The sequence below is a fragment of the Sapajus apella genome, unplaced genomic scaffold, assembly GCF_009761245.1.
Source record: "Sapajus apella isolate SASKATOON/1434 unplaced genomic scaffold, GSC_monkey_1.0 scaffold46, whole genome shotgun sequence".
Taxonomy (NCBI): domain Eukaryota; kingdom Metazoa; phylum Chordata; class Mammalia; order Primates; family Cebidae; genus Sapajus; species Sapajus apella.
The window spans coordinates 18,387,489-18,410,894 of NW_022436986.1; the positions used below are offsets into that span (position 1 = coordinate 18,387,489).

At 38.2% G+C, this 23,406-nt stretch overlaps 1 protein-coding gene across 9 annotated transcripts in view; it reads right to left on the reverse strand.

Moving 5' to 3' along the window:
* The window catches only part of PTBP3 (polypyrimidine tract binding protein 3), a 116,662-nt gene that overhangs the window by 55,293 nt on the left and 37,963 nt on the right, over positions 1 to 23,406 (reverse strand). For 6 of the 9 annotated variants that reach the window (XM_032240362.1, XM_032240361.1, XM_032240360.1 and 3 more), the window contains one exon: positions 1,301 to 1,470. The exons of 2 other annotated variants lie outside the window; for them this stretch is intronic. In XM_032240362.1, the coding sequence (XP_032096253.1) occupies positions 1,301 to 1,470 (170 nt within the window). Of the gene's footprint in view, positions 1 to 1,300; positions 1,471 to 18,823; positions 18,894 to 23,406 lie in introns of all 9 variants that reach the window. One more of the 9 variants, XM_032240363.1, reaches the window with a different exon arrangement.

The following is a 23,406-nucleotide window of genomic DNA, read 5'->3' on the forward strand; positions in this document are numbered from 1 at the left end:
GTAACCTCATCTGAATTAAAGAGGATATTAATTAATTTACTAAAGATAGGGAACTCAGTTAGACATCATCATCCAACCTCTTTCACGCCCAATGCTTGCCAATCTATTTATTTATAAATGTATTTACAATGTTTCTTAAACTTATTATTTACCAATAGCAGAAGAAACACAGTAATATACATCACAATATACTACAAAATACCTAGGGCCTAGATTTGTTGTCCTCTTCTTTACAGTAATGAACAGTGTAAAATATTTTTAGGACAACCAAAAACTTGGAAAGAACTAAAGAATTCATCCCAGTGGGGTCTGAGTTGGAACAAGAGGACATACAATTATTAAAATCAACATGACAAGTATTATATTTTTTGTCATGGTCACCACAGAAACAAGTTCCCTTATTCATCTTAAGAACCTGTGCACTTCTCAAATGAAGACTTTTTACACTCTCTTTAGAATTATGAAAGAAGCCACATATTAATTCTATATCTAAAATATTCTGTTAAACTTTTTGAGAGGATGTTATTTTGGACTAGCCTCCTGTACTATGCCCCAGCAGACCAGTCCAAATCAAAATGGAGTCACCCAGGCAAAGCATAGCAGGTAAATCCCCAAACAAACCAGTTTTTCCTGAAAACAAGAGATTTACAGCAACCAGTCAGAAAGAGTGTGGCCTACCTGAATCAGCAGAATAAATTCCCTCTGCTCTAACCCTTACAGGAAAAGTAATGCAATAACCTGATGTTAACAAATTCACTTTTTAAACAATTGTCACTTCCTTGTTACCACCTTATAAAAAAAAACCAACGGTTCTGTCTTGCCCAGTGGAACATTCATTCTATTTTACAGATTGAGGTGTTGCTTAGCTCTAGAATCACAAATAAAAGCCAATCAAATCATGTTTACATGTGTTGTGATTTTGTCTTTTGACAATACATTTTTATCGAGATTTTTGAAAACTTAACTGTCCTTTAATTTGCCAAATGAGGTATAATTTGTATCTATGAGTGTTTTCTGCTAATCATAGGACATTTGATAAACCACTGTGTAATACAAAGAAAATTAAAAACAAATTAACTAAAAAATAAAATTGTAAAATTTGTTTCTTGTTAAGAAAAAAGATTAACTTATTGTTTGTTGCTTCCTGTTACAATTCCCCCAAGAAAATCTACTTTTAAAACTAATTTATGTTCATAGTATGAAATTTTAAAAATACAGAAAAGCTTAATAAAATAAAAATTATCAGTAACACTAACACCTAGAGATAATCACTCTGTGTCAATCTTTAAATATTACATACCTGCCTTTTTTCTTTCAACATCAAAAGATTAGTTACTCTGCCAAATGGTAGACCTAATGATATGATCTCTGCTTCGGTGACATCACATGGAATTTTTCGAAGATGGAGAACACGGGAAGGCGAACAGGGAGGTCTATCTCGTTTAAATTTCTTGCTGTCATTCCCATTAGCTAAAAAACATAAGATTCTTTTTTAAAATACTGAAACTAATTTGGGTTGACAAACTACATTAACCATATTGTCACATTTAATCCTAAACGAGTTTTGGGTTTTGAACTTGAGGGAACCATGGGGCTGATGGGGTAGGTGGAAAAAGGGTAAAAAACAAAACCAACTACCTCTTAATGAATGGGTGCTTTTGGGTTTTCACTGTAGGTATTACATTTTTTAAAACTGAAGTCTGATTTTTAACTGCAAGGAAAAGTATAAGGGTAAGTGAATTATATTATTTCAAATATTTCTAAATACTCAACTTTTTCTTATAAATAGAGAACACTACTTACGATGTCTTTAATGTATTTTAAGGACATTTTTCTAATTTATTCTATTGCTAAATAAATTAGAACAATAAAATTTTAGGAAAGACCATGATAAAAATCTTTTATTATCACATCCTAAGGAGATTTGGATTTGAGTTGTATATTTATGAAAATTAAGTTTATTTCTTAGGTGTTAATAGTCTTTATTTTTTAGAAGCTAAATTGTGGTGTCCTATGATATAATCTTATTCCCTATTATGTAACAGTAATTCTTAACATAAGTACCACCTTGCTGAAAATGCAAATTTCCAACTCCACCCCAGACCTACTGAAGCAGAAGCTCCAGGAATGGAACCCAGTGACCTGCTTTAACAAGCCCACTAGGAGATTCTATTTACCCTTAAGTTGGAGAATTACTGCTATAAAGTAAAAAAAAAAAAAAAGAAAAAGAAAAAAACGGGAAAAAAAAAAAAGAAAAAAATTATCTAAGCTAAATTTATTTAAATGCTATTATTTCAATACTGAGAATAACTAGAATTGACAAGCCTGTATGGAACACTTAAATTTAAGCAAGCAAGATTCAGAAATGTTTTTCTTCCAGAAATAGAACCAAAAGACACTAAATACAAATTACTTAAAAGCCAAAAGTTTCATTGCAACGTTGTTTGATCACTAAATACCATATTTGCCACTATCCGGAGAAAAATAAATCTTTCCAAATACCTAAAAATATCGTTTCTGTAAACATTAATGGAACTTTACAATCAAATGTCTATAATCCTAAACAAATTTCATGAGGACCAAATAAAAATTACTACAGCCACATTTCATATCCATATCTGTGGCAGAGAACTTAACTTGTTTACAACTAGACAGGTTGACTTAATACCCAAACTAGCACTTGCTCCCAAATTCTCTATGTTCATGAATGCAGGCAGCATCCTACCCAGACCTAAAACACCATCAATACCTAGAGGCCCATACAGGTCTGTGTGCCTTTATGTAGCAAATGCCTATGTCAGATTATGGAAAATAACAGGCACACGCAAATGTTGATTGGATTAATTAATCTGGAAGGCAAGAGCTTCCATCTCCTTCTCTCCCTTATTAATCACCAAGAAATACTAATTTTTCCCTCCAAAATGAGTACTTCTTACATCTGCACTCTGAAAGTCACCAACCTCACCTTGATCTTGTCCGCACTTCAGTTCTCCCTTCCTCTAGTTTTACCCTCCCTGCTTCCCATATTCTGGGGATCCAGTATCATATCAACGTTTAACTAAAATAGTGTATCAGGCCCAGTACAGTGATTCAAGCCTCTAATCCCTGCACTTTGGTAGTCTGAGGTGGGCAGATCACCTGAGGTCAGGAGTTGGAGACCAGCCTGAGCAATATGGCAAAATCCCATCGCTACAAAAGAAATACAAAAATTAGCAGGGTGTGGTGGTGTATGCCTGTAATCCAGCTACTTGGAGAAGCTGAGACAGGAGAGTCGCTTAAACCAGGGAGGAGGAGGAGGCTGCAGTGAGTCGAGATAGCACCACCTGCACTTCAGCTTGAGACCCTGTCTCATAAAATAAAATTAAAATAAAATAAGTGTATCGTGTCATTATTCTGCTCCAAAAACCTAAAACAGGCACCAAATACCTAAAATGTCATTTCACTTCTAACTTTCAAACTCTTTTCACTTACATTGCCTCATTTGATTCTCATAAATACCCAAACTAAAGTGTAAAGGTAGTATCATATTTTAACCATAAAAATTTCAAAGTGTCCTACTACTCCTGCAAAAAGCTAAGTAACTTGACACTGACACTGTAAATTTACAAAGGTTTACATGGATTGTGGACAATAACAAATGACAATACTGTCACAAGAGTAAAACATCAAACATCAGAGTCCTGGATAGGGCCAAGAGTTGAACAGGGAATGTCTTTTTGGCACCCTCCCAGCCAAAAAGGGAGCTAAACAGTAACACCGCCAATGCACAAGGAGTTAAAGGACTGCAGAAACATTCTAAAGGCATGAAACTCCTATCAGTTTACCCAGAATATCCCATCAAGAATGAAAGAACACTAAGAAAGCTGTTTCTTTAACAGGCTTATTCTATGTTTGAGAAAATATGAATACCAAACAAGTTACCTGAGCTCCCATTTGTGTTGTATTATCAAATAAAGACCTAAGATGGCAAACTTTTACCAAGAAATATGCAATTATAAATCACCATTTTAGGTTGTTAATTGTTCCGTATTGTAAAAATGCCTGGACTATGTTAAGAGCGTGGAGCTATGAATCAGGTATCCTGTTCTGAGCAAGTTACCTAACATTACTAAGCCTCAGATTATACTCCTGTAAAACGGATATAACAAGGATATTCTGAAATTTTAATTTATTCTTCTCAATATATTTTAAATGCTCAGCACAACATCTAGTACACTGCAATCAATAATATGTCTGGTGTTTCTTAAGAATGACAATGCTTGAAAATTATGTTCCATTTTGTTTCCAATAAAGATGGTCATTGTTAAGCGATACTGAATATTTGCACTTGATGTCCTTATTTGCTATAATTAAGACATTGCCCAAAATAACTGAACATATTACTATCATATGAAATCTCAAAATCTAAGAACCACTCATTTAGATGACCGGGAAAGGGTTATATGTAAAGATTTGATAAATAATCTGAAGATGAAGAATGTATACCATTATAATCAATTGTATGGCCATGATTTAAAAGCCAATAGGAAACAAGGACATTCAAATGTATTGAACACATAAATTTAAATAATTATTTTCTGTACATAAGGACTACAGTTTCCAAAAATTCTAAATAAAAAAAAAGCATTCAAAATACTGTGTTTGTGTATATCTTATATTTTACTGAATTATATATACATTAAAAACTACAAAATGTTCACTACATATTAGTCACACTTCCAAAAAGCTATGTGGAAGATGGTTTTTAGTAATTCATAATATTTTCACCTGAAAACTGGAAGAATCTATCAGGAAAACTACTTGTGAAATATGGATTCATTTTTTAAAAATCAACTTTATAAGGGTTTACTTTAGGTAGAATAAGACATCCACCCACATTTTAAGAGCACGGTTTGCTGAGTTTTGACAAATACAACCGATATAACCACCACAAAAATCAAGACACAGAACATTCTCATCATCCCAAAAAGTTCTCTAGTACCCCTTTGCACTTAGTCCTCACTACCAAACCGCAACCCCAACCCCCACCCCAAGCAATATGGACCCTATAGATTACTACAGCTTTATCACAATTCTTGAAATAAGGTACCTATTTGGGGAGAATTCACATCTTAACATTTTTGAGTCATCTAAACCACCAACATCATGAAATTTCTGCATTTATTTAGATCTTTTTAAGTTTTTTTCTCTCAGCAAAGTCCTATCGTTTTCAGTGTAATGGTCTCACACATATTTTGATACATTTATTCCTAAGTACTTCATAATTTTTAACGGACCTGAAAATAACACTTTAAAATTTGTGTTATAATTAATAATTGATAATATAAGGAAAGACAACTAACTTTGATATATTGAACTTATATCCTACAGCCTTGCTAAATTCTTTAGTATTTCCACATACACAGTTTTATTTCTTACTCTTGAATTTGTATGCCTTTTATTTTATTTTTGAGATGGAGTCTTCTCTGTCACCCTGGCTAGAATGCAGTGGTGCAATCCCAGCGCACTGCAACCTCCGCCTCCCGGGTTCAAGCAATTCTCCTGCCTCAGCCTCCTTAGTAGTTGGGATTGCAGGCACACACCACCACACCCAGGCAACTTTTGTATTTTTAGTAGAGATGGGGTTTCACCAAGTTGGCCCAGCTGGTTTCGAACTCCTGATCTCAGGTGATATGGCCACCCTGGCCTCCCAAAGTGCTGGGATTACAGGCGTGAGCTACCGTGGCTGGCCTGCCATTTATTTATTTATTTATTTTTACAGCTTTACTGAACTAGCCAGGAGTTTCTGTCTGGACAATGTTGAATACAATGTAAGACACTGGCCATCCTTGCCTCGTTCTTGATATTAGGGGAAAAGCATTATCTTACACTATCAAGTATAATAATAATGCTAACTGTAGTTTCATACCTTTACAGGTTGAAAATGTTCCCTTTTATTCCTAGTTAGCTAAAAATTTTGTTAGTCACAAAAGGATTTGAATTCTTTCAAACATCTTCTCCAGAACTGCTAAGATGAGCAGATTTTATTTTGTATTCTGTTACACTGATTTTCAAATGTAAGCACTTTGTGCAAACCCTACTTGGTATGACACAAGTACCATATCATATTTTTTTCTCATTCTTCATATACTCTTCAGGGGTGTGTGTGTGTGTGTGTGTGAGTGAGTGAGAGAGAGAGAGAGAGAGAGAGAGAGAAAGTGTGTGTGTGTGTGTGTATAGTTGAATGCAATTTTTTTTTTTTTTTTTTTTTTTTTGAGTCTCGCTCTGTTGGCCAGGCTAGAGTGCAGTGGCGTGATCTCCGCTCATTGCAACCTCTGCCGCCTGAGTTCAAGCAATTCTCCTGCCTCAGCCTCCCGAGCAGCTGGGACTACAGGCACGTGCCACCACACCCGGCTAATCTTTTGTATTTTTACTAGAGATGGGGTTTCACCATGTTAGCCAGGATGGTCTCAATCTCCTGACCTCATGATCCACCTGCCTTGGACTCCCAAAGTGCTGGGATTACAGGCGTGAGCCACCACATCCCGCCTGAATGTAGTTTTTCTTTTTAGTTTAGAGATCACTGGTTTGTTATGAGAGAGATATGACAATTATTTACATAATAAAATATTTCAGAACTTCCATTATTTCAGAAATAATGAAAGAATTATTTACATATATAAGATTTCAATGAGATGGGCAGGTTCATGTTGATGCCATTTCAATGACGATTTGTTTCAGTCAGCATATTTTCCAAGAATGTCTAAATAAGAAAAAAAAAATCCTTGATGCTGGCCACAGTGCCAAGTACCTGTAGTCTCAGCTACTCAGGAGACTGAGAGGTGGGAAGATCACTTGAAGAAGAGTTTGAGATAAGCCTGGACAACACAGCAAGACCCCATTCTCTAATAAAAATAATAAATAATCTCTATCATTCAAAATTACTTCAGTGCCTCCATATTTTGGGAGTACAGCTTTATCTCTGATGTTCATGCTAACTGGTTAAATCTCTCCATTCTTCCCTTCAGAGCCCTATCTAACAGCTACCAACTATTACTTACAATACTTTTCCTTGAGATGTTTCTGGAAGCATAATGCCTATGGTTTTAGCTGTACTCCTTTCAACCAATACTCAAACAGCAGAAGAAACTTTCAAAATACTTGTCCTGCCATCACTCCTGCTGCTGCAGTTGGTACTCTGCTCTCACACTGCCGCCACAAGGAGAAACCCAACTTAAATATCTTGCTAAACATTTTCATGTCAATATTCATGAAGGATATTAATCTGCAGTTTTCTTTTCCTGTAGCAGCATAATACTGGCCTCATAAGAAAAAGTGAAAAGTGTTCCCACCTCCTTTATATTCTGTACAGTCTGTGTGGGATTAGTATTATTTATTCATTATATGACTGATTAGAATTCATCAATAAAGCCATATGGGACTGTAGTTTTCAATAACTAATTTGATTTTTTAAAACAGCTATGTGGCTATCTGGTTTTCTATTCCTTCTGCATCAGTCTGGTAATTTGTGTCTTTCAAAGAATTTGTCCACTTCATCTAAAATGTCAAATTTATTAGCTTAAAATTTCATAATATTCACTTAATCTGCTTACTCTGCTAAGTCTACCATACGAAATACCACACATTGGTTGGCTTAAACAACAAAAATTTATAGAGGTTAAAAGCCCAAGATCAAGGGTTTCTGGTGAGGGCTCTTCCTGTCTTACAGTCAGCTGCCTATTTGCTGGCTGACTTTTCAGTGTCCTTACACAGCAAGCAGAGAGAACGTGCAGGCAAGCTCTCCAGTGTCTCTTCTTATAAGGGCTCTTATCCTCTTATGAGGACCCTACCCACATTCATAATGTAATCTAAACATTATTCCCCAAAGGTCCCACCTCTAAATACCATCACATAAGGAGTTAGGGCTGCAACATACCAATTCTGGGATTCATTAATATGCTTCATGAATATTGACATGAAAATGTCACAAACATTGTCAATAATAATATCCTTTTAATGACGTTGAATCATTCTTGATACTGGCAATTTGTGTCTTTTCTCTCTCTTTTTTAAGTCTACCTAGAGGTATTATTATTTTTATTGATCAAATAAATAACTATTGGTTTCATTAATTTTTCTTTACTGTTTTCTGTCACTGACTTTTGCGTTCATCTTTAATTATTTCTTTTCTATCTACTTACAGGGTTTAACTTGCTCTTTTTTTTCGATTTTTTTTTTTTTGAGACGGGGTTTCTCTCTTGTTACCCAGGCTGGAGTGCAATGGCGCGATCTCGGCTCACCGCAACCTCCGCCTCCTGGGTTCAGGCAATTCTCCTGCCTCAGCTTCCTGAGTAGCTGGGATTACAGGCACGCGCCACCATGCCCAGCTAATTTTTTGTATTTTTTTAATAGAGACGGGGTTTCACCATGTTGACCAGGATGGTCTCGATCTCTTGACCTCGTGATCCACCCGCCTCGGCCTCCCAAAGTGCTGGGATTACAGGCTTGAGCCACTGCGCCCAGCCTTAACTTGCTCTTTTTATGCTAGTTATAGCTGGAAACTTAGATGATTTTAGATATTTTTTCTTTTCTAATATAACTATTTAAAGCTATAAATTTCTAAGAAGAGTTTTAGGGGAACCCCACAAATTTCATTAAGTTATGGTTTCATTTTATTTCTATTCAAAATATCTGCTAATATCCCTTATGACAACTTCTTTGATCAATGGGTTGTTTTCTGTTTTTGTTTTTACTGTTTGGGAAAATTTTCCCCAAAATATTTGAAAATCTTACTTTTTTGATTTCTAACAGAATTCTAATGAAGTCAGGTAATTTACTCTATATGATTTTAATCCCTGTTTAAAGGATTAAACTTATTTTAGGACCCAGGATACAGCCTGTCTACTTTGGTGATATGGTTTGGCTCTGTGTCCCCAGCCAAATCTTATCTTGAATTGTAATCCCATAATCCCCATGTTTTGAGGGAGGGACCTGGTAGGAGGTGACTGGATCATGGAGGTGGTTCCCCCCAATGCCGTTCTGATGAGTGAGGGAGTTCTCTCAAGATCTGATGGTTTTATGTTTGAGAGTTTCTCTTTCATACTCACTCTTAACCTGCCGACACATTAAGACTTGCCTGCTTTCCCTTCTGTCATGATTGTAAGTTTCCTGAGGCCTCACCAGCCATGTGAAGCTGAGTCAATTAAACCTCTTTTCTTTATAAAGTATCTAGTCTCAGCAGTTCTTTTTAGCAGTGTGAGCACAGACTAACACATTAAATTGGTACTGGTTGCTGGGCGCGGTGGCTCAAGCCTGTAAACCCAGCACTGTGGGAGGCCGAGGCGGGAGGATCACGAGGTCAAGAGATCGAGACCATTCTGGTCAACATGGTGAAACCCCGTCTCTACTAAAAATACAAAACATTAGCTGGGCATGGTGGCGCATGCCTGTAATCCCAGCGACTCAGGAGGCTGGGGCAGGAGAATTGCCTGAACCCGGGAGGCGGAGGTTGCAGTGAGCCGAGATCGCACCATTGCACTCCAGCCTGGGTAACAAGAGCGAAACTCCGTCTCAAATAAATAAATAAATAAATAAATAAATAAAAATAAAAAAAAAATAAATTGGTACTGGTTGAGTGGGATACTGCTATAAAGATACCTGAAAATGTGAAAGTGACTTTGGAACTGAATAATGGGCAGAGGTTGGAACAATTTGAAGGGTTCAGAAGACATGAAGATGTGGGAAACTTTGGAACTTCCTAGAGACTTGTTGAATCCTTTTGGCCAAAATGCTGATAACGATATGGACAATGAAGTCCTGGCTGAGGTAGTCTCAGATAGAGATGAGGAACTCACTGGGAAATGGAACCAAGGTCCCTCTTGCAATGCTTTCACAAAGAGACTGGCAGCATTTTGCCCCTACCCTAGAGATCTGTGGAACTTTGAACTCAAGAGAGATAATATTTCTAAATAGCAAAGTGTTCAACTGGTGACAGAGCGTAAAAGTCTGGAAAATTTGCAGCCTGACTATGTGGTAGAAAATAAGAACTCATTTTCTGGGGAGAAGTTCAAGCTGGCTACAGAAATTTGTGTAAGTAACCAGGAGATGTTAATTGGAAGACAATAGGGAAAGTATCTCCAGGGCAGGTCAGAGATCTTCACAGCAGCCCCTCCCATCACAGGCCTGGGGGCCTAGGAGAAAATAATGATTTCATGGGCTGGGCTGGGCCCTGCTGCTCTAATGCAGCCTTGGAACTTGGTACCCTGCATCCCAGCTGCTCTAGCTCCAGGGGTGGCTAAAAGGGGCCAAGGTACAGCTCAGCCACTGCTTTAGAGGGTGCAAGCCCCAAGCATTGGCAGCTTCCACGTGGTGTTGGGCCTGCAGGTGAGAAGACAAGAGTTGAGCTTTGGGAACCTCCACCTAGATTTCAGAGGATGTATGGAAAAACCTGATGTCAAGGCAGAATTCTGCAGCAGGGGCAGGGCACTCTTGGAGAACCTTCACTAGGGCAGTGCAGAAGTAAAATGTGGGGTTGGCCAGATACACAGTCCCTGTTGAGGCACTGAGCCTAGTGGAGCTGTGAGAAGAGGGCCTCTGTCCTCCAGATCTCAGAATGGTATATCCATCAACAGCTTGCACCATGCACCTGGAAAATCCACAGGCACTCAACACCAGCTACTGACACTCAACAGAGCCACAGAGGCTGAACCCTGCAAAGCCACAGGGGCGGAGCTGTCCAAGGCCTTGGAAGCCCACCCTTTGCAAAAGCATGCCCTGGATGTGAGACAGGGATTCAAAGGAGATTATTTTGGAGCCTTAAGATTTAATGACTGGCCGGCATGGTGGCTTATGCCTATAATCTCAATGCACTTTGGGAAGCCAAGGCAGGTGGATCATTTGAGGACAGGAGTTCAAGACCAGACTGGCCAACATAACAAAACCCCATGTCTACTAATAATACAAAAATTAGCCAGGTGTGGTGGTGTGCACCTGTAGCCCCAACTACTCAAGAGACTGAGGTAGGAGAATCACTTGAACCCAGGAGGCATAGGCTGGAATGAGCCAAGATCATGCCACTGTATTCCAGCCCGGGCAACAGAGACTTTGTCTCAAAAAATAAAAGAGAGGGAAAACCACCAAAATTTAATGACTGCCCCACTGGATTTTGGACTTGCAGTCTATGGCCCCTTCATTTTGGTCACTTTCTCCCACTGAGTATAGGAGCACTCATCCAATTCCTGTATCACCACTGTATCTTAGAAGTAACTAACTTGTTTTTGATTCTACAGGCTCATAGGCAGAAGGGACTTGCCTTCTCTCAGATTAGACTTTGGACTTGGACTTTGGGTTAATGTTGGAATGAATTAAGATTTTGGGGGACTATTGGGAAGCATAATTAGTTTTGAAATGGAAAAAGAATGTGAGATTTGGGAGGGACCAGGGACGGAATGATACGGGTTTTACTCTGTTTCCACCAAATCTCATCTGGAATTGCAATCCCCGTGATTCCCATTTGCTGAGGGAGGGACACGGTAGGAGGTGAATGGATTATGGGGGTGGTTTCCCCCATGCTCTTCTTGTGATAGTGAGTGAGTTCTCACGAGATCTGATGGTTATGTGTTTGACGGTTCCTCCTTTGCACTCACTCTCTCTTGCCTGCCACCATGTAAAACTTGGCCCGCTTTCCTTTCTGCCATAATTATAAGTTTCCTGAGGCCTCCCCAGCTATGTAGAACTGTGAGACAATTAAACCTCTTTTCTTGGTAATTACCCAGTCTCGGACAGTTCTTTATAGCAGTGTGAAAAGGACTCATACACTTGATAACTACTTTATATAAACTTGAAAATAAAGTGTATTAATGCTGGAGTTGGGAAGACTGTTACAGATCAAGCTGGTTAAAATTTTCTATATTAGGGCTCTACCAACTTTCTCTTAAAGGGTCACATAAATATTTCAGGCACTGTGGGCCACAGGATCTCTCTCAGAACTACTCAACAGTGCAGTTATGGCATGAAAGCAGCCATAAACAAATCACATAACTGTGCTCAAATAAAATTTTATGTATGGACATAAAAATAGAAATAGAAATTTGAATTTCATAAAAGTTTCACAAGTCACTTAATATTATCCTTTAGTATTTTTCACCATTTTAAATTTTAAAAATCACTCTTAGCTCATGGGAAATTTAAAAATGGGCAATGGGATGGATTTGGCCCACAGGTAAGAATTTGCCAACCCCTGTTCTATGCCTTTACTGATTTTCTGTCTACTATACTATCAATTACTGACAAAGGAGTGCTATCTCTAAATATACTTGAAGATTTATCTACTTGAAGATTTATCTATTTCTGTTTCATTCTATTAATATTCACTTTACTTATTTTGAAACTATGTAATTAAATAGATCTCTATATTTAGATTATGTCTGCTCAATAAATTGACCTCTTTATCATTATGAAATCTCTCTCTTTATCCCTGGCAATATTCTTTTGCCCAAAGTCAAATTTTCCTGATATTAGTATAGCTAGCTACTCCAGAATTTTTATAATTAGTGTTGGCATATATTTTCTCTCCTAACCTTTGGCTTTTCACCTGAGATTTCCTATTTAAAATGGGTTTCTTAAACACATTAAATAACTCAGTCTTCCATTTAACCAAACAATCTGCCTTTTAATTGAAATTCTTATCTCATTTCCACTGTATGTAATTATTAACATGGTTGGGTTTAAACATCCACCATCTTGTTACTTGTTTTCTATTGGTCCTATTTATTTTATATTTATTTTTTCCCTTGTTTCCTGGCTTCCTTTGGATTTTAATTTTTGGTATTGTATTTCATTTACATGATATGCTACTCCTTTTTACTTTTTTTTTTAAGTGACTGCTCTGGAGTAAACAATATACATCTTTAATTTATCAAAGACTACCTTCAAATAATATTAAACCACCTAGTATACTCTAAGAACCTTCCAAAGTATATGTCTCCTTCTGTCAAACTATCCTTTGTGGTACTGTTGTATATTTTGCTTTTCCCATATGTCATAATCCTCAAAAATACCTTATCTTGCTTTAGGTACTCAATAATCTTTAACAACAAAAAAGGAGGGAAAAAACATATATCCACATATTTATCATATTGTATAAAACCCAAGTTTCCAACTGGAATCATTTTTCTCATGTTTAAAGAATTTCTCTTACCACTTCATGAAAGGGAAGTCTGCTGCTAACAAATGCTCTCAGCTCATGTGCCTACAAGAAGACTTTAACTTCATTTTTAAATTCCATGTAAATTCCAGTTTGATTTTTTTTTCCCCAGCACTCTAATGTTGTTTCATTGACTTCTGGCTTGCACTGTATCAAGTAAGAAATCTCTCCTCATTCTCATCTTTTTCTTTTGAAGGAAAAGTGGTTCCCTCCACCAACTCCCATCCCCATCCCCCTACGGCCACTTTTAAGATTTACTCTGCATTCCTCATTCCTAGTTTTTCAGCAATTTGATTATGATAAGCCTGGGTGTGGTTTTTGTTGTGTTTACCCTGTTTAAGGTTCATTGAATCTGGATAAGTGGGTTTATGGTTTCCAACATATATGGAAGATGTGGGGTAATTATTTCTTCAGATATATTTCTGCTCCCTGCCCCAGTCATTTTTCTGCACAACTTCAGGTATAGATATTTAGACTGCTTGATTTTGTCCAGAGGTTACTAAGGCTCTGCTCACTTCTTTTTCAGTATTTTTTTGTTTTTGAGACAGACTCTCACTCTTTTGCCCAGGCTGGAGTGTAGTGGTTTGATCCTTGCTCACTACAACCTCTGCCCACCCTGCCAGGGTTCAAGCAATTCTCCTGCCTCAGCCTCCCAAGTAGCTGGGATTACAGGTGCACACCACCACATCCAGCTAATTTTGTATTTTTGGTAGAGGTGGGGTTTCGCCATGTTAGCCAGGCTGGTCTCGAACTCCTGACCTCAGGTGATCCACCCGCCTAGGCCTCCCAAAGTTATATGATTACAAGTGTGAGCCACCACGCCTGGCCTTAAGTATTTTTTGTCTGTGTGCTTTAGCTTCTTTTGCTATCTTCAAATTCACTGATGTTTTATTCTGTAGAATATAATGTGCTATGAATGCCTGCCATCATGTATGTTTTTCAGGTATCTTATTTTTTATCTCAGTAAATTCTAATGATTTTTATCTTTCATTTTTCTCCTTCCTATGCTCGTGTTTTCCTTTAACTACTTGAACAGACTTTTAGTAACTGTTTCAAAGTGCAGAGCTGATAATTCCATCATGTCTGTAATCTTCTAGGTTTGTTTCTGTTGATTGACTTTTTACTTGCTTATGAGTCACATTTTTGTGGTTCTTGCAACGTCTGGCAATTGGATATTCCACAATACAACCACCAGAATTTTGTTATTCTATTGTTTTGGTATACTTGTTATTTCTTTTAAAGTGCTAGACTTTATTTTTAGAAAAACATAAGTTACCTTCTGATCAGTTACACTGTTTTGAAGCTTATTTTTAAGTTTCATTAGGGTGGATTTGAATTTGCTTTATGCTGGAGCTAGTTTAGTCCTACTGTCAAGGCATGTCTCTTCTGGTGTCACATGCCCTTGAATGTGCTTCAAGTATTCAACAAGGACTCTCTATTTTAGTTGGCTATCACTCAAATCTCTCTCCCAGCCTGTGTGAGTCCTGGAAAGTTAAGCTTATAGCTCTCTGTTTGTTTTTTGTCTGACCTCACAGGATTTTACCCTGTGCATATGTGGCTTAATAATATTCAGCAACAGATTCAAAGGCATATTTCTGAAGCACTTCTACACAGGTCCTTCTCTCTCATATCCTGCTCCCATACCTCCCAGCTGACTCAGCCTTCCCAAACTTCAATCTCTCTCTTCAACTCAGCAATTCTGCCATGTCTGCTTGGTTTCCTAACCCCCAGAGTCTAGAAAGAAAGCCAAGGTGATAATAGGGTTCACCTTGATTGTTTCCCTTCTGAGACCACAATCCTGTTGTACCTGTTGTCCACTGTCTGAAAACAACTGACACTAAGTCCAGTCACAGTTACTCTATCATAGTTGAGAGTAGAAATCTACAGATCTTTCACAAATTAGAAAATTTAAACCACAAAATTTATATGGGTGAGCATTAAGACTGCAGGAGAGTTTTCTTTAAACTTATTAATTCTTAGGGCAGGTTTAAGGTAATCCTTAATTATTTGATGAATTTAAGAATTATTTATCAAGTCTGGAGATTAGTGTTCACAATTCTTCACATGGTCTTTATTTAAAGCAATCTGAATGCATTTCTTTTTTTTTTTTTTTTTTTTTCCCCCCCCCGCGACGGAGTTTCGCTCTTGTTACCCAGGCTGGAGTGCAATGGCGCGATCTCGGCTCACCGCAACCTCCGCCTCCTGGGTTCACGCAATTCTCCTGCCTCAGCCTCCTGAGTAGCTGGGATTACAGGCACGCACCACCCTGCCCAGCTAATTTTTTGTAGTTTTAGTAGAGACGGGGTTTCACCATGTTGACCAGGATGGTCTCGATCTCTTGACCTCGTGATCCACCCGCCTCGGCCTCCCAAAGTGCTGGGATTACAGGCTTGAGCCACCGCGCCCGGCCCCTGAATGCATTTCTTGCTATGAAAATCCAAGTACTCAAATAAACTGATCAGCGAAACTACTGTTTATTATTAAATCACAGCATTCAGTATCAGTGGCAGATAATGCAAATTTGTTTTCCAGCATTTGTCTTCTACACAAACCACCTATTTTTAGCTAAGTATATGCTGTCAGAAAAAAGGACTACATTCTTAGCTTCCTCAGTAGCTAGGTGTGGCTGTGTGACTAAGTAAACAGGATGCAAACAAAAATGATATGTGCAGCTTTTCCTGTAAGTGTCTTTATAAAGAGACGTGTCTTTTTCTTTTTCTCTTCTTTTTGTACAAGCTCCAATAACCTCTGGGATCATTTGCCAAACCTGAAAATAGAAACCATATACCCTGGAGCACTACTTCAGAACTTCCAAACTTGCTGAATGTGATGAAAATATCTATCTACTTTCTATACTGCTTATACCATCTTTGCAGCCAAATTTAATACTGAGTTCTTTTACAAGAGGCCATTAAAGCTTGATTTCATAAAAGAAATTTCAAGAAGAAAAAAAATCTACCTACTGCAAAGCAAAAGAGCATATTAACAGTTTATAAGTATTTTGGTAAACAAAAGTACTAGAGGGCCAGGGGCCATGGCTCACACCTATAATTCCAACACTTTGGGAGGACAACGCAGGAGGCTTGAGCTCAGAAGTTTGAGGCCAGCCTGGGGAACATAGTGAGACCCTGATTCTATATGCCCATGGTCCTAGCTACTTGAGAGGCTGGGATGGGAGGATCTCTTGGGATCGGCAGGTCGAGGCTACAGTGAGCTATGATTACATGATTACATCTATACACATATAATACTTATTCTGTGTGTGTGTGTGTGTGTGTGTGTGTGTGTGTGCATGTGTGTGTGTGTGTGTAAATACAAATTATTCAGTTTGTTAGCAGTGGTTTCCTGCTTGGAAATATTATTAATCCATATCATCTTTGTTTGTAAATCAATTAGATTTCTTTAACATTCAGCTTCATAATAAGATTTCAATAATTATATAAACAATGGTTTCAAAAGAAAAGACTTCAGAATTTCTGAGAAAAAAAATTTTAACATTAATCCATTTGCAGACAATTGAAGTACTTTTTTTTTTTTTTTTTGGGACGGAGTTGCTCTCTTGTTACCCAGGCTGGAGTGCAATTGCACGATCTTGGCTCACCACAACCTCCGCCTCCTGGGTTCAGGCAATTCTCCTGCCTCAGCCTCCCGAGTAGCTGGGACTACAGGCGTGCGCCACCATGCCCAGCTAATTTTTTGTATTTTTAGTAGAGACGGGGTTTCACCATGTTGACCAGGATGGTCTCGATCTCTTGACCTCGTGATCCACCCGCCTCAGCCTCCCAAAGTGCTGGGATTACAGGCGTGAGCCACCGCGCCCAGCTTGAAGTACATTTTTAATAAGATACAAAAAAATGAGAGCCATAAAGGGAAAAACATTAAATAGACTACATTAAAAAGAACTTCTGGCTGGGCACAATGGCTCAGGCCTATAATCCCAGCACTTTGGGAGTTTGAGACCAGCCTGGCCAGCATGGTGAAACCATACCTCTTCCAAAAATACAAAAAATTAGCCAGGCATGGTGGTAGGCACCTGTAATCCCAGCTACTCAGGAGGCTGAGGCAGGAGAATCGCTTGAACCCAGGAGACAGAGGTTGCAGTGAGCCGAGACCATGCCACTGCACTCCAGCCTGGGCAACAGAGTGAGAGATTGTCTCATTTAAAAAGAAAAAAAGAAAAAGAACAACTTCTGTTAAACAAAAGCCATCATTAAGTATAAATTCGTAAATTACAGTTTTAGAAGGCATCTGCATACATGCATAACAGAATATATAAGTAAATTAAAGAGAAAAGGGCAAACAACCCAACAGAAAAATAGGCAAAAGATCTGACTAGCTATGTCATTAAAAATATCTAAATGATCAGTAAGCATATGAAAATACAATCAATTGTATTAATACTTAAGCAAACAAAAAAAAGTCACAATGTGCTATCAATACATGCTTACCAGAGCAAATAAAATCAAAAATATGAAATATCGGCTGGGCGTGGTGGCTCACACCTGTATTACCAGCACTTTGGGTAGCCAAGGCAGGTGGATCACTTGTCAGGAGTTCGAGATCAGCCTGGCCAACATGATGAAACCCTATCCCTATTAAAAATATTAAAATTAGCAAGGCATAATGGCACATGCCTATAATACCAGTTACTCGGGAGCCTGAGGCACGTAAATCAATTAAACCCAGGAGGTGGAGGGCGCAGTGAAACAAGATCATACCACTGTATTCCAGCCTGAATCACGAACTGAGACTCTGTTATTCATAAATAAATAAATAAAATATATGTACACACACACACAATCAAGTATTGGCAAAGTTCTGGAAAAACTAAACTGACATATTTTCTGGTAAGAGTATAAAATCACTTTTGAAAATTAGTAGACTCTACTAAAGATAAGCACTGGCATATCCTAACACCCAACAATTCCACTTCTAGACACATACTCAAGTAAAATGCATACATCTGTCCACAAAAAGGTATGTCAAGAATATCCACAAATTTGGCCAGGTACAGTGGCTCACGCCTGTAATCCCAGCATGTTGGGAGGCCGAGGTGGGCAGATCACCTAAGATCAGGAGTTTGAGACCAGCCTGGCCAACATGGTGAAACCCCATCTCTACTAAAAATACAAAATTAGCCAGGCATGGTGGTACATGCCTGTAATCCCAGCTACTCAGGAGGCTGAGGCAGGAGAATCACTTGAACCTGGGAAGCGGAGGTTGCAGTGAGCCACGATCGTGCCATTGGACTCCAGACCAAGCAACAAGAGCAAAACTCTGTCTCCAGCAAATAAAAAAAGGGCAACAACATCCATGTGGGTTCATGGATTGGAAGACCTGAAATTGTTTAAATGTCCATAATATTCAAAGGGATCTACAGGATCAATGCAATCCCTATCAAAATCCCAATGGCATTTTTGCAGGAAAAATAAAAATCCTGACATTCATAAAGAATCATAAAGGACCCCAATAGCCAAAACAATCTTGAGAAAAACAAAGCTGAAGGCCTCACATTTCCATTACAAAACTATAATAATTCCTAACTTCTATACAATTACAAAACAGTACGTTACTGACATAAAGACAAACATATAGACCAATGGAACAGACTAGAGAACCCAGAAATTAACTCTAACTTACACGTTCAAATGGTCTTCAACAAAGATGCCAAGGCTACATGATAGGAAAAGAACAGTTTCTTCTATATTGTCTGGAATCCATTTCACAAAGTAAAAAAAAAAAAAAAAAAAAAAAAAAGAATATTACTGTTTCTTCAACATGTGGTGTGGGAAAAATGTATATCCACATTTTTAAAAGAACAAAATTGAACACTTACTTTACACCACATGAAAAAAAATAACTCAAAATTAATTAAAGGCCTAGACATAAGGCCTGTAACTAAATCTAGGACAGAAAGGGGAAAATCTTCATGACAGCGGATTTGGCAAAGGTTTCTTGGATATAACTCCAAAGGCACAAGCAACAAAAGAGAACATAAACAAATGGGGCTAATATCAAACTCAAAATCCTCTGCACAAAGTTAAAAAGGCAACAAAATAAATGGAAGAAAAAAATTGTAAACCACATATGTGAAGGGGGGTTAATATTAAGAATATATAAAGAGCTACTACAACTCAACAAGAACAAAAACAACCCAATCAAAAAATCAGCAACTTAAAGGTCTGGGGACAGTGCTTATCACAGAGAAAATTTAAAAATTAGTAAAACAAAAAAATAGTTAAAGGACTAGAATAGGCATTTCTCCAGAGAAGATAAATGAATAGCCAACAAACACATGGAAAGATGTTCAGCATCACTAATTATCAGGGAAATACAAATAAAATCACATATTGCCTCACATCTGTTAGGATGGCTATTATTTGAAAAAATTTAAAACCCAGAAAATAAGTATTGACAAGGATGTGGAAAAACTGAAACCCTTGTGTACTACCACTGGGAATAATGGTGCAGCCACTATGAAACACGGTATGATGGTTCCTCAAAATAATAAAAAACAGAATTACCATATGGTCCAGCAATCTCACTTCTGGTATATCCAAAAGAATTAAAAACAAGATCTCAAAGAGAGGTACCTGCACACCATATTCACTGCAGCATTACTCACAACAGTGAAGAGGTAGAAGCAACCTAAATGCCCATGGACAGATGAAGGTATAAATATAGTATATACACACAATTATTCACCCTACAAAAAAGGGAAACCCTTTCATTTGCTGCAACATAAATGAACCTTGAGGACACTATCCTAAAACAGCCAAACTCTTGGAAATGGAAAGAATGGGCTAGAAAGAGAAAAGGAAGAGTTGCTGTTCAATGGATAGAGTTTCAGTTTTGTTAAGATGAAAAAATTCCAGAGATCTGTTGTACAACAATGTTCCTATAATTAACAATACTATACCATATACTCAAAAATGTACAAGATGGTAAATTTTGTATTTTTGGCCAAAATTAAAGACAGAGTGCACATGAGAAAATGCAATGAAACACAGAAAAAGGGAATATTCACAGCAACACTATGTATAAAATGGAAATAATTCAAATGTCCATGGATACAATAAAATACTATATAGAAATGAGGCTGGGCGCGGTGGCTCAGGCTTGTAATCCCAGCACTTTGGGAGGCCAAGGCGGGTGGATCATGAGGTCAAGAGATTGAGACCATCCTGGTCAACATGGTGAAACCCCGTCTCTACTAAAAATACAAAAATTAGCTGGGCATGGTGGCGCACGCCTGTAGTCCCAGCTACTCGGGAGGCTGAGGCAAGAGAATTGCTTGAACCCAGGAGGCGGAGGTTGCGGTGAGCCGAGATCGCGCCATTGCACTCCAGCATGGGTAACAAGAGCAAAACTCCGTCTCAAAAAAAAAAAAAGAAAGAAAGAAATGAGAAGAATGAAAGGGGCAATACACAACATGGGTTACTCTCAGAAGCATAATGTTGAATGAAAGAAGCCAGAGAGGAAGGAGTATATACTATATTTATTGGCTTACTTATATAAAGTTTAAAAACACGAAAAACTAACATATGACATTAGAAGTCAGGCTAATGAATACACTTGGAAGGAGGAATGAATGAAAAAGGAAAGAATGACTCCTGGAAGTATTAATAATGGTCTATTTCTTGCTCTGGATGCTGAGTATATGTATTTCATGATCTTATGATAATAGTAATACTAACCAATTAGAGTACAAAAGAAAGCAATGAAGAAATATTTTATTAATATAGCTATAAAAATTATAAACATACACAAAATACAGTATATATGTGGTTGAATGCATATGTGATTGAGTGTCCCCTTCAATATTTCTAACCTCTTTCCCTTGTAAAGTAATAGAACTCCCTAAATTATGATTAGATAAGGCACACCAGAATAAAGGCCAATTTCCTGGACCCTTCACCCTTACCCCCCTGAAGTTGATAAGTCAGTGTGATGAAGTTCTGGCTAACAGAATGAGGGAAAAAAAAAGTGCAACTTCTCGATCTTGTCCCTATAAGGGACTTGGCCTCCACTTCTCATCTCTCACCCTTGGGCCATAATGATGAGAATTACACCCTAAGATGAATGACAAAGTACAGCTTCAACTGTCCTTGTTACCTTTCCTGTGGGTACGACGGAGAAAGAGAGTACTATTTTAAATCTTGAGAAGGTAGTGATGTTGAGGATAAAACAACAAAAGAGAAAAAGTCTGGTCCCCTACACAATCAAGAAACTAAGGTAGCCCCTGACTACTTACCGAGACTTCAGAAGAACTTAGAAATAAATTTAAATCTGTATTTTCAGGTCTGTATTACAGTTCTATTAGCTATCTAACCTATATCTGAATTAATATAACATACCAAAATAATATCCCACGACCAAGTTGGTTCATTCCTGGCATGCAAAAATGAGTCAACAACATGAAATTATATTTTACTACATCAAAAAAATTAATGGAGACCAAATCTCACAATTAACAGAAGCACAAAGGATGATAACATTTATAGCCATTGATAATAAAAACTAAGTAAAATAGAAATGGAAGGAAACGATTAAAGCATGCTCAAAGATTATTATCAAAACCCAGCAAGGTGCAGTGGCTCATGCCTGTAATCCCAGCACTTCAGGACGCCAAGGAAGGAGGACTGATTGAGCCCAGCAGTTTGAGACCAGCCTATGGGCAACTTAGTAAGGCCCATCTCTACAAAAAATAAAAATAAAAAATTAGCTGTGTGTGGTGGCACACGCCTGTAGTCCCCAGCTACTTGGGAGGCTGCGGTGAGAGGACTGCCTGAGCCCAGGAGGTTGGGGCTGCAGTAAGCCCTGTTTGTGCCACTGCATTCCAGGGTGGGCAACAGATCAAGACCCTGTTTCAGAAACAAAACAAAACACCCCAACAGCAAACATCATATTAAAAGATTAAATAAAGCCAACTCCATTGCAATTAAGAACAACACAAAGACAATCACAATTACCACCGTTATTCAACTCATTTATGGAGGTTCCAGTGAATACATAGCAAGTTAACAAAATAATCCATATATTTATATACTTGAAATTATCTTTATTTGAAGACATATCACTGAATAACTGCAAAATTCAAAGACTAATAAAAAATTACTAAGATATTTTTTAAAGTAGGTAAACACAAAATAAATATTCCCAAAACTCAACAGGTCTTCTCTGTACTAGCAGCATCCAGTTAAAAATGGGCCGGGCGCGGTGGCTCAAGCCTGTAATCCCAGCACTTTGGGAGGCCGAGGCGGGTGGATCACGAGGTCAAGAGATCGAGACCATCCTGGTCAACATGGTGAAACCCCGTCTCTACTAAAGTACAAAAAATTAGCTGGGCATGGTGGTGCGTGCCTGTAATCCCAGCTACTCAGGAGGCTGAGGCAGGAGAATTGCCTGAACCCAGGGGGCGGAGGTTGCGGTGAGCCAAGATCACGCCATTGCACTCCAGCCTGGGTAACAAGAGCGAAACTCCGACTCAGAAAAAAAAAAAAAGAAAAGAAAATTTAAGTTTAGCTGTATATAATAACATTTGAAGTAGTAGTTACTTAAGAAGTTAACCTCAGCAAGGCTCAGTGGCTCATGCCTGTAATCCCAGCACTTTGGGAGGCCGAGGCAGGTGGATCACTTGAGATCAGGAGTTCAAGACCACCCTGGCCAACATGGTGAAACCCATCAATGCTAAAAATACAATTAGCTCGGCATGGCGGCAGGTGCCTATAATCCCAGGTACTCAGAGGCCAAGGCAGGAGAATCTCTTGAACCCTGGAGGCAGTAGGTACAGTAAGCAGAGACCACGCCACTGCACTCCAGCCTGGACAAGACAAAGCAAGACTCAGTCTCAAAAGAAAAAAAAAAAAAAAAGGAAGAAGAAGAAAATATAATCTCTTGCTCACACACAAAGTCTAAATGTCAGAATTCCAGACCTGGAATGGTGACAAAGTTATCAGGCTCTAGCTGTCTCTGTTATAGATGCCTGTTGTTCCCATCCTCATCTAAGAAGCTGGACAACACAGGCAGTAAGATTGCAGGGGTGGGGGGAAGTAAAGAGGGCAGGGAAGAAAAATAGCGTGCCCACATAGAGATGCCCTAAAAGTCTCATGTTATACTTCTACTTATATTTTGTCAAGGCTTAATTACATGCTAAGGAAGAACAGAAGAGCAGTAGTTTCATCTGGGTAGCAATGTGCCAGATAAAAATTAGGGTTCTGTTG